The sequence below is a fragment of the Cnephaeus nilssonii genome (assembly GCF_951640355.1).
Source record: "Cnephaeus nilssonii genome assembly, chromosome: 12".
Lineage (NCBI taxonomy): Eukaryota > Metazoa > Chordata > Mammalia > Chiroptera > Vespertilionidae > Cnephaeus > Cnephaeus nilssonii.
This window is the reverse complement of record NC_137083.1, coordinates 35255071-35270158: the sequence shown is the minus strand read 5'-3', so window position 1 is coordinate 35270158 and position 15088 is coordinate 35255071. Positions and strand designations below refer to the sequence as shown.

Here is a 15088-nt window from a genome sequence, read left to right as displayed (position 1 = left end):
AGAATCTCCCCCTTCACAGCTCATGCACAATCACACAATCCTCGGGGTGGCCATAGCTGAAGTAGGTCTGAGGCCGTCCAAGAGGGGTGGAAGGAATGCAATTGCGTGCTGTCTCCAGTTCCTCTGAGGTCCTTTGTGTGCTTCATCCACACTCACATTAATTATTTTCCTTAACAAACAGCCAACACCTATTAGGGAGGGAAGTTATGTGTAGCAACTAAGTGATGAGTTGGTTCAGAAAAGCATAGGTGAATAGTAGTGTTTTCTTAAGATTCTACAATGTTTGAAGAATTATAAAAATTGGGGTCTGTAAATGAGTTCTCAATTGGGAATAAATAGTTTCTGCATGAATGAAGTAGAATATTAGTAGAGTATTAGAAAGTAATTTTCAACCCTATAATTCTGTAATCTATATTCTAAGTATATATAAATAGAGGTGGCATGAAGAACACAGATGGCACTGAATCAGATATCAGAGGAGAAGCTAATAGGCAGTGTTACTATTAATTTACTGTATGCCTCCTCTCAACCTACTTACATTAAAATAATATGAAAAAAATAGAATGAATTGAACATTGAAAAGAACTACAAGAAAATAACCAGAGGCATACACAACATACACAAAAATTCTATATATGTCAGAGAAGGCAGTGCAGGCCACTGCAGAAATAAAACTGTGAGAGTTGGTATTACAAATGCTGAAAAAAATTAATTGAATTTCTACTTCACTCCAAATCACAAAACTAGTTCTCTGGTGTTTAGAAACCTTAAATATGAAAGAAAGGTCACTTGCTAAAATATTTTCAGGAATACTAGTACCTATACTAATAAAAGGGTAATATGCTAATTAGACCGGACATTTTCCGGACGACCTTCCGGACAAAGCCTTGGTGGTGGGGCCGAGGCAGAGGCGGTTAGGGGAGAGCAGTTAGGGGAATCAGTCCAGCAGGCAGGTGAGTGGTTAGGAGCCAGCAGTTCTGGATTGCTAGAGGGATATCCGACTACTGGCAGTCGGACATCCCTTGAGGGGTCCCGGATTGGAGAGGGTTCAGGCTGGGCTGAGGGACATCCCCCCCCATGCACAAATTTCGTGCACCAGGCCTCTAGTATAAGATAATTTTCAGAATATCCTATATAATAAAAGAGTCATATGCAAATATCTCAAATGGCAGAACAATCAAACAACCAATCAAAGCATAATATGCTAATGATATGCTAAGTCTGCTCAACCACTCACTATGACATGCACTGACTACCATGGGGCAGACAGTCAACTGGTCGACCAGTCACTATGATGTGCACTGACCACCAGGGGGCAGATGCTCCAACTGGTAGGTCAGCTTGCAGCTGGGGTCCGGCCAATCGGGACTGAGCAAAATGGGCCGGACATGCCCTGGAGCCCTCCCATGGTCTCTCCCTAGCCCAATCGTGCACTGTTGGGGTCCTTCAGCCTTGCCTGCGCCCTCATGCAATCCAGGACCCCTCAGGGGATGTTGGAGAGCCAGTTTCAGCCCGATCCTGCAGGCCACTGCCCTTGGGAGGGCACAAGCCTCTCCCGATAGGGACTGATTGGGCACGAGCCTGCAGCAGGCACAGTGGGGCTGGGATAAGCGGGGGCAGCAGGTAGGAGCTGCAGGTGGCATTGGACTGCAGGTTTCAGCCTGATCCCTGCAGGCCACCCAGAGGGACCCCACCTGTGCACACATTCGTACACCAGGCCTCTAGTATAAATATATCATTCAAATCAATAAGGAAAATATATAAAGCAAGAATTTGTTAATACATGTCCATGCTCTTTACACAAAGGAAACACAATTATTTCATGGTGTGTGTGTTTTTTCACACAATTGATTAATGTATGAAAATATGTGCAACCTCATTACTAATCAGGCAAAATCATGTTAAATGTGTAAGAGCATCAGATATCATGATAATGATACTGATCAAGAGCAAAGCTTACACATTGCTGGTGAGAGTGGAAAGTGAGGTAACGATTTAGCACTACAGTCACTACACTACAGTTAGGAGTCATGATGAACAAAACAACATGAGATTAAATCAGACACAAGAGAAAATGAAGCGCTCAAGAGATGCCCTAAACAGGAGATCTATGAGGCCGCTGTCAGAGCAACACAGCGTACTGTTTTACTGCAAATGTTTGTCTTCTAAGTAGAAAAATATACTCTGAAAAATAATAATAAAAAGTATAGTATAGTAAATGCATAAACTAGTATTATTTTCATTTATTATCATCAAGTATTATGTACTGTAAGCTATACTTTTATAGGACTGACACTGTAATAGGTTGTTTACACTGCATTGTGTTATGATATTAAGATGTCTATGCTGTCACCAGGTGATGGGGATTTTTCAGCTCTGTTAAAATACTTTGGATTCATTGTCATATATGTGGTCTGTCATAAACTGAAATGATGTTATGAGTTACATGATTGAATCCTATGTAGATTACCATTTACCTACACTATGGCAGGCAGTTCGGTTCTTAAGTAAAAACTCTAGAGAAGGTATTGCATGTAGGCAGCACGAGAAATGCTGAAGAATGTTCATTGTATCCTAAAGCAAAATTCAGAAGGCAATCCAAATCTCTATCTATGTGAGTGAGAATGGTTATAGTCACACAAAGGAATATTAAGACATATAATGAAACTATATAGCTACTAGGTAGGTAGATAGATAGATAGATAGATAGATAGATAGATAGATAGATAGAAAGATAGATAGATGATAGATAGATAGACTCACCATACATAGATAACTCTTAGAGATATAACATAAATGAAAAAAATTAAGTCACAGGAGACTGAATAGGATATGATACCAGTTTTTTAAAGCTTGGGAGCTAAGCAAACCAACAATGTTATTCAGAAATATATACATAGATGATAAACCTATAAAATCCCCCAAACAATGACAAATACAAATTCAAGATATTGGTTGTTTTTGAAGGACAAGCAGTAGGGATGAAAAAGTATAGTAACATACTGTTAGGAATGTTCTAGTTCTGAAGAGAGGTGATGTGCTCAGGGGTTTATTTTATTGCTATGTGTCATAACTTGCAAATATATTATCTTGTAAATATCAAATATTACATCATAAAAATAGTAATTAAAATTAATTGACTAGCCCTAGCTGGTTTGGCTCAGTCGATAGAGCTTTGGCCTGCAGACCAAAGGGTCCCAGGTTCAATTCCGGTCAAGGGCACATGCCCAGGGTTGCGGGCTTGATCCCCAGTAGTGGGTGTGCAGGAGGCAGCCAATCAATGATACTCTCTCATCATTGATGTTTCTATCTCTCTCTCCCTTTCCATTCCTCTCTGAAATCAATAAAAATATATTTTAAAAAATTGACTAATAAAAATATATTGGGGTGATGTCTCAGGCCAAGGCTCATTAAAGAGAAATGATCTAATAAAATATATGATTAGCAATGTTAATATAAAGAACCATTCATTTTTATTATTTTATTAAAAAGTTAAACATCTATGAAATGGTTTGGATTCATTATATAGCAATTAGTTGTGCAACACTAAAATTACATGTCTATCACGGGTAGTCTGGTGAAGGTCACTCCTCAATATTTTAAGATATATTCAGAATTGATATCTGCTAGCCTATTAGAGCTTCATTCATTATTTTAACATAAATTCTTGGTGCTTATTATAAATCCAAGTTTTGAATGACTGCTAAGTCTCTCTCTCTCTCTCTCTCTCTCTCTCTCTCTTTTTCTCCCTTTAGAATATACATGCAAATGTATGGCCATTTAAGATCAAATAAATTTTACTTTTTAAAAACTAGTATCTTAATTATGCCCTTTAAAACTCAAACATTGTTGGAAAGCCATAGAAATATATGTTCTATGTTCTTTTATTAAAGGCTTTATTCACTAAGCACTAAAATTGTGTCACTAGCTTCTCTTGCTTGGCTGCTGTAGCAAAATAAGAATGTTGCCATTTTAATAACCCTTTCATCATTTTTTGTTGTTGTTAACCCTCACTCAAGGACATCTTTTTCATCGATTATTTAAAGAGAATGGAAGGGAGAGAGAGAGAAAAGAGAGAGAATGATGAGAAAGAGACACATATGAATTGGTTGCCTCCCACGTGGACCCCAACAAGGACAATGAATTGAACCTGCAACTGAGGTACATGCCCTTGACCGGAATTGAACCCATGACTTTTCAGTCCATGGGCCAACTCTCTATCCCAAACTGGCTAGGGGATCCTTTCAGCTTTTAAGAAAAATACAATTATTCTCATTCCATTATATATATATATATATATATATATATATATATATATATATATATATATATTAAAATGTGCCCAGCTGGCATTGCTTAGTGGTTGAGCATAGACCTATGAACCAGGAGGTCACAGTTCAGTTCCCGGACAGAGCACATGCCCAGTTCTGCAGGTGGGCTATGCAGAAGGCAGTCGATCGATAATTCTCTCTCATCATTGATGTTTCTTTCTCTCCCTCTACTTCCTTTCTGAAATCAATAAAAATGTATTAAAAAATAAAGAAAAGGTGGTTGTATCATATATCAGTAATTTTGAAGGAGGTCAGGATTCCATAATTTACAAAAATAGCTAGGAAAAGTCATCATGACCCAATTCAATTCTGCCCAATTGAGTGGCAGAATTAACAGTTTTTGTCAAAATTAGGACAGGTCCAACATAATTTGTTCTTGTTGCTGTTTGTTCATATATTTTGTGTGCTTGTTTTATTTGTTTTGTTCTTATTGAAAGTTGCTTGGATAAGGAGGAATCAAAGAAAAGTTATACAGTGTCACAATTATTATTTTCTTAATTTAAAATATTTTTGATATTTTTATTATTTCTATCAGGATATAAATTAATATACAGTTTATGAGGAAATGTAGTATTCTGGTCAGATTAATAATAAATTTCAGTGGCAAAGTATTGTGAAAATGTGGTATGCATTTGGGAGTAATTTGTTACTAAATCCTGTCAAGTCATAAAATTATTTCACAATCTAATTTTGTTGATTTATTACTCATTAATTTAGTCATTGATTAATATAATTCTAACAAGTACTGAATGGGTGCCAATTGTGAGTTTAAGAACAGATTTTTTCTTTTCCTGTCTAATTGGGAAGACAGAAATGTTGTACGTATTATGGGAAAGAGATACAAAACTCTGTGTGAACCCAAAGAGAAGCACATGACCCAGCTAAGAGGGAGAAGAAATATCAGGAATGACTTGCTATAAGAAGTGAAGTATAAAATGAAGGCTGTGCAAAGTGTATGGATAATGGGGGCAAAAAGAGCTGGGGTGCATTTTCTAGCAGCAAGTACAGTGTGAACAGTAGGGCTAAAAGCCAGAGCTGGAAGACAGCACAGTGTTTTAAGGTTGTGAAAATGGTCTGTGCACCTGGATCACAGAGTGTGAGGCTGTGAATAGTAAGGGTCTTAAGGGTTTACATGAAATGAAACTTGGGGCTTGGGTAGTATTCTAGTTGCAAGGGATTGTGTCAAATCAAGGCCTCAAAAAACAGTTTATTACATGTCTATGTCTTTACTTCTCCAGACCATGTCTGTTGTCTTAACCAGTTGGATAGATGAGCAGTTTTTATCATAATAATTCCTAGATGTGTTAGCCATGAATAATAGCCATGAATCCTGGTTGAACACAGTGCCTAATCCAATTCTTCCTACTCTATTTAAAAACATGACCAAACAACTTTGGTCTCAAAAATTACTAAAAATAAAATTTAGATTTACTGAATTGGTAAGAGAGTTAAGCTATTGTATGTTCCAAGATGCAGGAATAACATATGCATATTTGTTCTGTTTTATGTGTTATATAACATGCTTATTAATGGCAATAGCAGTAATTGCAACACATACAAAGAAATAACAAGTACTTTCTCACAGAAATATTTGTTCTAGGAAATTTATAACCTTCCTAGTTCAGTTCCCAAGATCAAAATTGCATTCCAGCATTTATCCCAAAATAAGCTATTTTGTTGGCAATTTAAGGTTCAGTTAAAAATACAGGAACAAATTCTGCCATCAGCTATTTGAACTACTGTACTTCATTAAGAATTCTATTATAATATTTTTTATCTAAGGTTAATCACAGGGCCACAGTCAGAGAGCAACTTGAAAATACTTACTTTCAGTTCATTGTTCACGAGAGTAAAAGTTTCATTTGCAAAATGATCTAAAATCAAGTGATAAGTAATATTGTTATTGGGAACAGTTCCATCCTCATCTGTACAAGTTAGAGAGACTAAAAGAGTTTCAACTGGGATGTTTTCAGGAACTTCAATTCTGTAATGAGTCAAATATGAGAAAAAATGTGGTGAAGCATGTTAATCTAGATGTATACAGATGACAAAATTTCATTTTAAAAGGTTTTAAAATGTGCTTATATTTTAAATAACCACTTCTGCCAATAATAAAATTATCGTGTTGTTTGAAAGTTATGAAAGATAAGAAAATACTTGGCATTCTTGCTAAGGCCTAAGGAAAATGACCTGCTATTATATTGGTTTAATAAGCAGCAAATTTAGTAAGAAACACACGTATAAAAAGTGGCAGTTTGTACCTCAAATTCATAGTTTTCTATCTATAAATCTTAAAAACGAAAGTGACCTCAAATTACTCCATACTTTTGATTTTAGACAGGTGGTTACTGGATTGAAATTCTGAACGCTAACAAAATGATAACTATGGTTTTGTTCTGGGAGAATACTGCTTTGAAATTTGTGCGAAGTAAAAAAGGGAAACTGAGATTGGAGATACTCAGGTAACAGAAGCACAGGACTGATGGTTCATTGTCACAATTTAAATTATTCCCAAGTCCATTTTCCTTACCTGTGCTTTTCACCTATCTATTCAGCTATTCTAGTTTGAAAGCAGTGGTTTGTCTTGTGTCCTTGAATGTAGTTGTATAACATCACTTAGGTAATAATCAAAACAGTTCCCTTTAGAGGTTACCTTTGCCTTCTATCTCCTCACTATAACTTCTCTCCAAGTCTTCCTTTGAATAATCATTTTAAAAAAAACCTAAACATTTAACATGTTTTTGTTTGGGTTACCTTCTGGGATTTCAGTTCCTCAGAAATAAATTTTCACAATGGAAAGTAAAGAGCACTGAACAAAAATGAAACTTTAAAAAAAGTCTCTGGTTGTTGATAGGGAGTTCCTTAAATTTATATTACACTGGAATTAACGAATTGACCTCCACACATAGCTTAAGCTACAGTTATCCTACTGCGGAGTGTCTGTTATATCTATTTACCAGTTAGCAGGGACTGTTAACTTTTACCAATATTCGTTTGCCCCATCTCCCTACAACTTTCGTAGGCGGATATGGGGCTGAGGGGAGAGGAGGATGTCCTGGCAAATGAAGCGTAATTGGAAAGGCTGTGTGCATCAGCCTAGACAAGGTGAAGAAATATTTATGGTACCTTCCACATGCTCTCACTCTCTCTGATCTCTTCATGTGGTTGAAAGCAAATGGCAGCAACATGGCAAAGCCAGAGGATCCAATAAACGAGGACCCCTCAGTCACAGCAAAGAGGAGTGCCACTCAGGAGAGCCAACCCAACTTCATTGCTCTTTGCATAAGGGACAGAAAAATGCTTATTGGGTTAGCCATTGATTTTTGTTGTTGTTGTTGTTGTTATGGAACTAGTGTTGTTTTTTGACCAAAATATGTATTGTTTTAAAATAATATTTCTAATTTTAATTACTTACAATACCTTAGGTTTGAAAAATAGTGGAATAAAATGTCAATTGTCTTATTTGTTAACAGACTTCTAACATACCTCCAATAAGAATCTGTAGACTACTAGCTAGAATAGAAAGTAAGAGCACTTTACAGTTAAGGTGGCTACAGAATTACTGTTTATTATTTCTATCTTTGTATTTTTTAGTAAAACATATCTCTGACAAAAAGTTTACAAACTGAAAGTCGATTTTTGAAGTACAACAGAGCAACGGCAGTGTTTCTCTGTGTGGATTTTGGATTATGTAACTACAAAGTGATCAAATATGTGCCTGCAATAATACTAGTAAAATATTATTTTAAGTAAGAATTAAGCTGTTCAAGAGCAGACCACCACAACCCTTTTATAGCCTTGTTTAAAACACCGTTTCTGCCATTAAGTGAAAATTCCGATTAAGCTGGAGCTGCCATTGCTCAGTTTGCAGGACTATCAAAGTTCTCTGCATACAGTTGATTTTAACTCACATTGGTTTGATATGATATAAAGCACACATGTCTATGGTTTTCTTCAGGTGTGGACTATTACATACACTGTTGGAATGAAATATATAATCAGAATACCAAAAAATATCACTAACGATCAGAAAATTAGTGTTTCAGGATTTAGTTTACTACTAATTAACTGTAAACTTTATATGTAAATGAAATCTTACAGATTTGATACTCCATTTATATAATGCTAATAACATATCATGACTGCATTTTCAAATCTCTATGTAATTAAAAAAGAAACACCAAGGCATGTGGCTTTGAAGTAATCTTTAAATTAATGTCAATAAAATATTTAAAAATGAATTTTAACTTTGTTGTATTTTATACATACATATATTTAAATGTCATCATTGTTTAACCACCCTGAAAACAAGGGGTACCAAAATTATAATTTGAAGTATATTCTAATTTTCATTTCTATAAATTTTTGAAACAAAAAAAGGAAGATCAAATTGTATCAGGGAGGAAAAAATAGAGAGGCTGCAAATTGTTTAAAACATAGTAATGAAGAAATAAAAGTCATACTCTTCATCCCAGAAATGGTATGTTGGCTACCCATTTATTTTTCTCTTTTTCTCTCTATGCCAAAATCTGAAGGTCAAATTTTTAATAATAACTTACATGTAAATATCCTGAATGCATTGAGGTGGATTGTCATTAACATCTTGCAGAATCACTGTGAGTGTTCCAGTTGTGGAATGCACTCGTTCATTGTCATAAGCTCTAAAATGTAATACCCAGGAATGTGGGGTGGCTGTGTCTTCATAATCCAAAGGATAGGAAATTGTGATTTCTCCTGAATCTAAAATATAGACCAATACAACTCTGTTCAACATTCGCTAGATGAATATATTATTAATTCAAATAATGACATGGATAAAATAGTTCTAGAGATAAATTACAAAGGACAAATCACAGTTTCTGGCCTGATGAAGCTCATAATTGAGGATCCATAGGAAATGGTTAGTGATGTGGAATAGTGAAGCCTCCTAAACTTATAGACCAGAAACTATTTCGTGGGAGGGTCACGGTGGGTGAGGTGAAGCCTAGGCCGAGGGTTGAAAAATGAGCGTAGAAAATCAGAGGAGATTGGGGTGGAGAGAGGTTGCAAGGAGGCAGCTATATATGGCAAAGGGAAGCCAAAAGAGAGAAATAAATAGGATCCATACTCCAGACAGGTGCAACAGCCACATGGAAAGGAAAAAAAAATACATATAAGAACAGATGATCATTTTGAAAATAGTAAATTGCTTAACTGAAGACTGGGTGAGAGATGTTGTTTGCAATAATGATGAAAAGAAAGGATTTTAATTCATATGAAGCAGGTAGATTTGATAAGCATGTTCTGGCTGATTAGACATGTGTAATTGGGGCGGGGTAACAAAAGTGGAGTGAAGGCAATGAAATTCTTTATATCTTTACTATAGTATTCCATCCACTTCTAAAATTATGTTATTTTAAAGATATAGTTTATTGCAATTGAAAAATCAATTATATACTCCTATTATGATGGGGCATATACTTTCCTGGCTAAAACAATATTTATTTTAAAAATTTACATATACAAATACAAGAGAATAACACAATAAAACCCCATGTACACATCACTAAGTTCAATGATTACAGTTGATGGAAAATTTTGTTTCATTTATAGTATTATATACTTTATCTCCTACCTGAATTATTTTGAAGAATATCACAAATAACATATTTCTTTATTTGTAAATATTATCTATTCTTATTAACTAGTGGCCCAGTGCATGAAATTTGTGCACGGGGGGTGATGTCCCTCAGCCTGGCCTGCACCCTCTCCAATCTGGGAGCCCTGGTATTAATTTATTTATGTAATCCTCACCCAAGGATTTTTTTTCCATTGATTTTCAGAGAGAGTGGAAGAGAGAGGGCAAGACAGAGAAAGACATCAATGTGAGAGAAACACATCCATTGATCGCCTCCTGCACATGCTGACCAGGGCCTGGGCTGGGGAGGATCCTGCAACCAAGGTATGTGCCCTTGACCAGAATGGAACCTGGGACCCTTCAGTCCTCAGGCCTATGTTCTATCCACTGAGCCAAACCTGCTAGGGCTGTATTATCTATTCTTTTTAAAAATATTTTTTATTGATTTCAGACAGGAAGAGAGAGGGAGAGAGAGATAGAAACATCAGTGATGAGAGAGAATCATTGATCATCTGCCTCCTGCAAGCCCCACACTGGGGTTCTAGCCAACAACCCAGGCATATGCCTTGACCGGGAATCGAACCGTGGCCTCCTGGATCATAGGTTGATGCTCAACCACTGAGCCAGGCCAGCAGGGCAGTATTATCTGTTCTTACAGGCAAAGGACTCTTCTTTTAAAATATAACAATGATATATTTACATACTCAAAACATCACATTAATTCCTTAACAGCATCACATATCCAATAATGATCAAATTTCCTGGATTGTCTTGTTAGGTTTCGGTGCTTTTCAAATTATCATCTAAGGTAAATCCATACTTTGTAATTGTTTAATACCTCTTAAGTTTCTTTAATCCATAAGGTTCTCCAAAATTTTAAAAATTTTGTTACATACTTTTGTGGTCTTTACTTGATCAATTAAGTAGTAACACACATGCACACTTGCCCCCTCGATCTATCTTGAAAATGATTACATAACAATATGGAGAGGTGCTTCCTTTTTTGGTAGGTACATATTGTTTCATTGCCTAGGTGTATCACGGTTTATACAACCAATACCCTATGGGTATTTTCAATAGTTATTAAATAATGTTGCAATAAAAGTCATGTGCATATGTCTTTTTATAGTTTCACCAGTGTATTTGAGATATTTTCTAAGGTGGGATTAGAGTCAAAATATAAATTCATATGCATTTTCCTATATTCTGCTAAATATTTCTCCGTAAGGGTTTAGTATTTTTCACTTCCTTGGTGGTATATGAGGTCTGTTTTCTCTCTGCCTCACCAACAGGAGGTAATTGTCAAACACAAATTTTTGCTAATATGATAGGTTAAAACAGTCTTTCCACTTACATTTCATTTGTCAGCAGACACTCATTTCCCTCTTTGCCCTATGGCCACCACAAACTTTTCTGCCTCAGTTTCCTTTGCCCATTTTTCTAACACTCAGCCTAGGCTTCACTGTGCACCCTTCACCCCACCCACCATGACCCTCCTATAAAATATTTTCTAACCTATGCAATTCAATGTGCATCTAAACCACTTGGAGATTATGGACATCAGATCAGAAATTTATTCTCAAGTGTTTCAGAAAAATTTTCCCACATGTTTGTGATTATTTAAAACAGAAATATTTCATTTTCAATTTTATTATGAGCAAGATTGAGAAATGTTTATATGATTGAGAATCATTTTCAGCTCCTCTAAACTGTTGATTCCCATCTTTAAGCCATTTTCATACACAGTTGTTACTTTTATTTCTTCTAATGTGCAGATATTTCTCAATTTCTTATTTATATTTTTACTTTACTTATGGTGACTTTGTTTGTCTGCCATAAAGTTGTGATGATGATGATGATGATGATGATGATGATGATGATGATGGTGATGATGATATAATGATTATATGACATTCATTCATTGGTAATCATGTGGTTTCTGGATTGTAAGCTGTAGTTATAAAAGTTTTTCCCATTCCCAGGTTTGTAAAGAAATTCATTCATACAGGGTGGGGCAAAAGTAGGTTTACCGTTGTTCGTGAAGAAAATAACAAAATAATTAAAAAATAATAATACAGAATAAACTGCATTTTTCATACTCACAGCTATAAACCTACTTTTGCCCGCCCTGTATTTTCTTCTATGATCTGTATGGTTCCATTTTGTAAAAATTATCTATTCAACTTTTTTGATATACAGTATAAAAATGTTTTATTTTTCCTAATGCTATCCAGTAACTATAAAATTTATTGAAATGTCATTTTTTTCCTGCACTTTTACTGAATAATACATTTCCATGATTATTTAGGACTTTTATCAAGTTTTCATATTCTGTTCACTATGTATAACTGTTTAATCATGTGTCAGTCAGCATCACACTGTTTGCAATTCAGAGGCATTGTAATATGTCAGCTTGGCCTCATTGCTCTTCTGTTCCAATTTGTTTTCTTACTGTAAATGCTTTTTTTTCCTTTAGCTCCAGGGAGAATAGGGTTCGGGTAAGGAACTATATGAAAAAAAATCAATAAAATAAAGTCTGAAATTTTTATTAAGTTGCTTTTTAAATAATTTTATTATATCTATGCTAGAGGCTCGGTGCATGAAATTCGTGCATGGGTAGGGTCCCTAGGCCTGGCTGGTGATCAGGGCCGATTTCCGGGGTGACCAGCAGGGTGATTGGGGGCCTCCACTGGCTACCTGGTGCCACCTGCTTGCCGGCCTGCTCCGCCTCCTGCAGCCACCTGCTGCCGCTGCTGGTCGCCACCCTCTGCAGGGTGACTGGTGAGGCGAAAAGGGGGGGGGCCCTGCTAGCACCTATCTTGGCTGGCCTGGAGTCTGTGGGCTGGGGGCAGCTCCTGCATTGAGCGTCTGTCCCCTGGTGGTCAGTGAGCGTCATAGCAACCAGTCGTTCTACTGGTCGTTCCGCTGGTCGTTCTATTTGCCTATTAGGTTTTTATTATATAGGATTTGCAGAACATTTAGCCTTTATGTGCAATACATTCTCTTTGTGAACATTATTTATTTTTAGTTCTATAGTGAATATATATTTAACTCTCTGCATTATTTCTTATGCTGATATCCCTCCAGTTACTTGGGTTGTCTGGAGTGCATTCTCTAGTGAATTCTCAGGAAGAGGAACAATATATACTGAGTGCTTTCATGTTCCTAACATTTTTATCTGCTTTCTTTACCTATAAGGTCATTTTCTGTGTATAAATTTCTCAAGTCACTTTTTATGTCCTTGAGTTTCCTGAACATGTTACTTTAGTAACTTGTGGAAAAAGTTTACAATTTGATTATCAATCTTTTATAAATGAGTTAACCTTTTACCTAGGGGCTCAAATATTTTTTTGGTTAATATCTAATAGTTTACTAGAATATGATTCAGATTCAGCCATTCTGTATTGATTTTCCAGAATTCTGGTTTACCTTTTTCGATACATAGCCTCAAATCTTTTTTATATATTAGGAACATTTTCTTCTGTCACACTTTTAGTATTTTTTATGTTCCACTACTTTTGTTTGCTTATTCAGGAATTTTTAGAATATGATTTAAGGTATTGCTTCTTCCCTTCCTACCTTCTATATCTATCATCTTTTTTCTATTCACTTCTATTTTTGTCTTTATAAGTATTACATTTTGTAAATAATCACATATGTGGGAAAAAAATTTTTCTGAACCATATGAAAGACCTGATGTTCATCATCTCCAAATACTTTAAGATATATTTACTAAGAGCATTCTCCAACATTACCACAATAAAAACAACAAGATCTAGACGTTCCCATCAAACACTTAATGCTGAAACGCCCTTTCAAGTGTCACCAGTTATCTCAGTGATATTTTTACATCAAAAGATCCATTTCAGAATCACTCATTGTCATGTATCCTTAGTCTCCTTCAATTACAAAAGTTCTTCAATCTTCCCCTAAGTTTCATGACCATTTTGAAGATTAAAGGCTGGTAATTTTGGAGAATTTTCCTAAATCAGATGTGCCTGATGTCTTCTCACAGTAAATTTGAGTTATGTAGTTTCTATTAAATATCACATAAATTATACTGGGTTCTTATTGCTTGCTATCAGTTTGTCTTGCAATGAGAATGTCCACTTTAATTTCTTGACTAAGATAGTGCTTGCCAATATTCTCCACTTCAAAATTGCTATTTTACTTTTAGCAAATAATAAGTATTTTGTGGTGAGGTATTTTGAAAATATGTAAACATCATGTTCCCATCAAACTGAATTTATGTGTGTATTTATATCTCTATGGATTCTTGGTGTCCCATTTTATATAGTGGGTTATAATCTGCAACTATTGATATTCATTTTGATGTTCAAATTGCCCTTCATTGGCTAGAGAAAGCCAATACAAGCTGATTTCTATGTCTTTTCCGCATACCCTTGTCAACCTTTGAGCATGTTCTTGCTTTCTGTCACAACAAGATATTTCAAGATTCTCTCGTATTTTAACTCCTATCACCTAAAAAAAAAGTTTTCCCCCTAAGGAGTTCTTATATTGTGAAATGGTATTTAGAAATCAGTACCTGCACTTAGGTATGCTCATTGCTTTTCTGGTGTCATCCTCCAGACGTAGCTACAGAAATTCATTTGTGTGTCTGTGTGTGTGACTATGCAATTATATCAAAAATAATTAATTAAAGATTCCTTTTGGCAAACTTTTCATGCACTGGAGCGGGGGTGTGTGTCCCTCAGCCCAGCCTTCCCCCTCTCACAGTCTGGGAGCCCTCAGGGGCGGGAGGTGACCCGGCGATCAGGGGAAGACAATGCCCCCATCACACCTCTGCTGCTGCCACTGCCGGCAGCACAAGCCTCATCTGGCCCTGGTTACCTAAGCCTCAGGCATCCCTTGGCGGCTAGGCAGCCACCATCTGAGGCTTGCCTGCACCTCGGGCCAGCCCTGGGCAGCTTGGGGGCTGAGGGGACCGGGGGACTCTGGAGGCAGGCGCACGGAGTGGCTGGACCCGCCTGGGCTGAGGAGACTGGGTGCCACCATCTTGTGGCTGTGGGTACTGCCATTTTTGAGGGTGTGGCAGTCAATTAGCATATCCCCTCCTTATTGGCTGTGGGCACCACCATCTTTGTGAGGGTGTGATGATCAATTAGCATATTCCCTCTTT

The 15088-nt window shown here is 36.4% G+C and overlaps 1 protein-coding gene across 1 annotated transcript in view; it reads right to left on the bottom strand.

Annotated features, from left to right (window-relative positions):
* LOC307107858 (cadherin-related family member 4-like) overlaps positions 1 to 15088 on the bottom strand; it is a gene marked incomplete at both ends in the record, with an annotated part of 92522 nt that overhangs the window by 41984 nt on the left and 35450 nt on the right. The window contains 2 exons of the mRNA XM_079785369.1: positions 6159 to 6315; positions 8891 to 9071. Of these exons, the coding sequence (XP_079641495.1) occupies positions 6159 to 6315; positions 8891 to 9071 (338 nt within the window). The remainder of the gene's footprint in view (positions 1 to 6158; positions 6316 to 8890; positions 9072 to 15088) is intronic.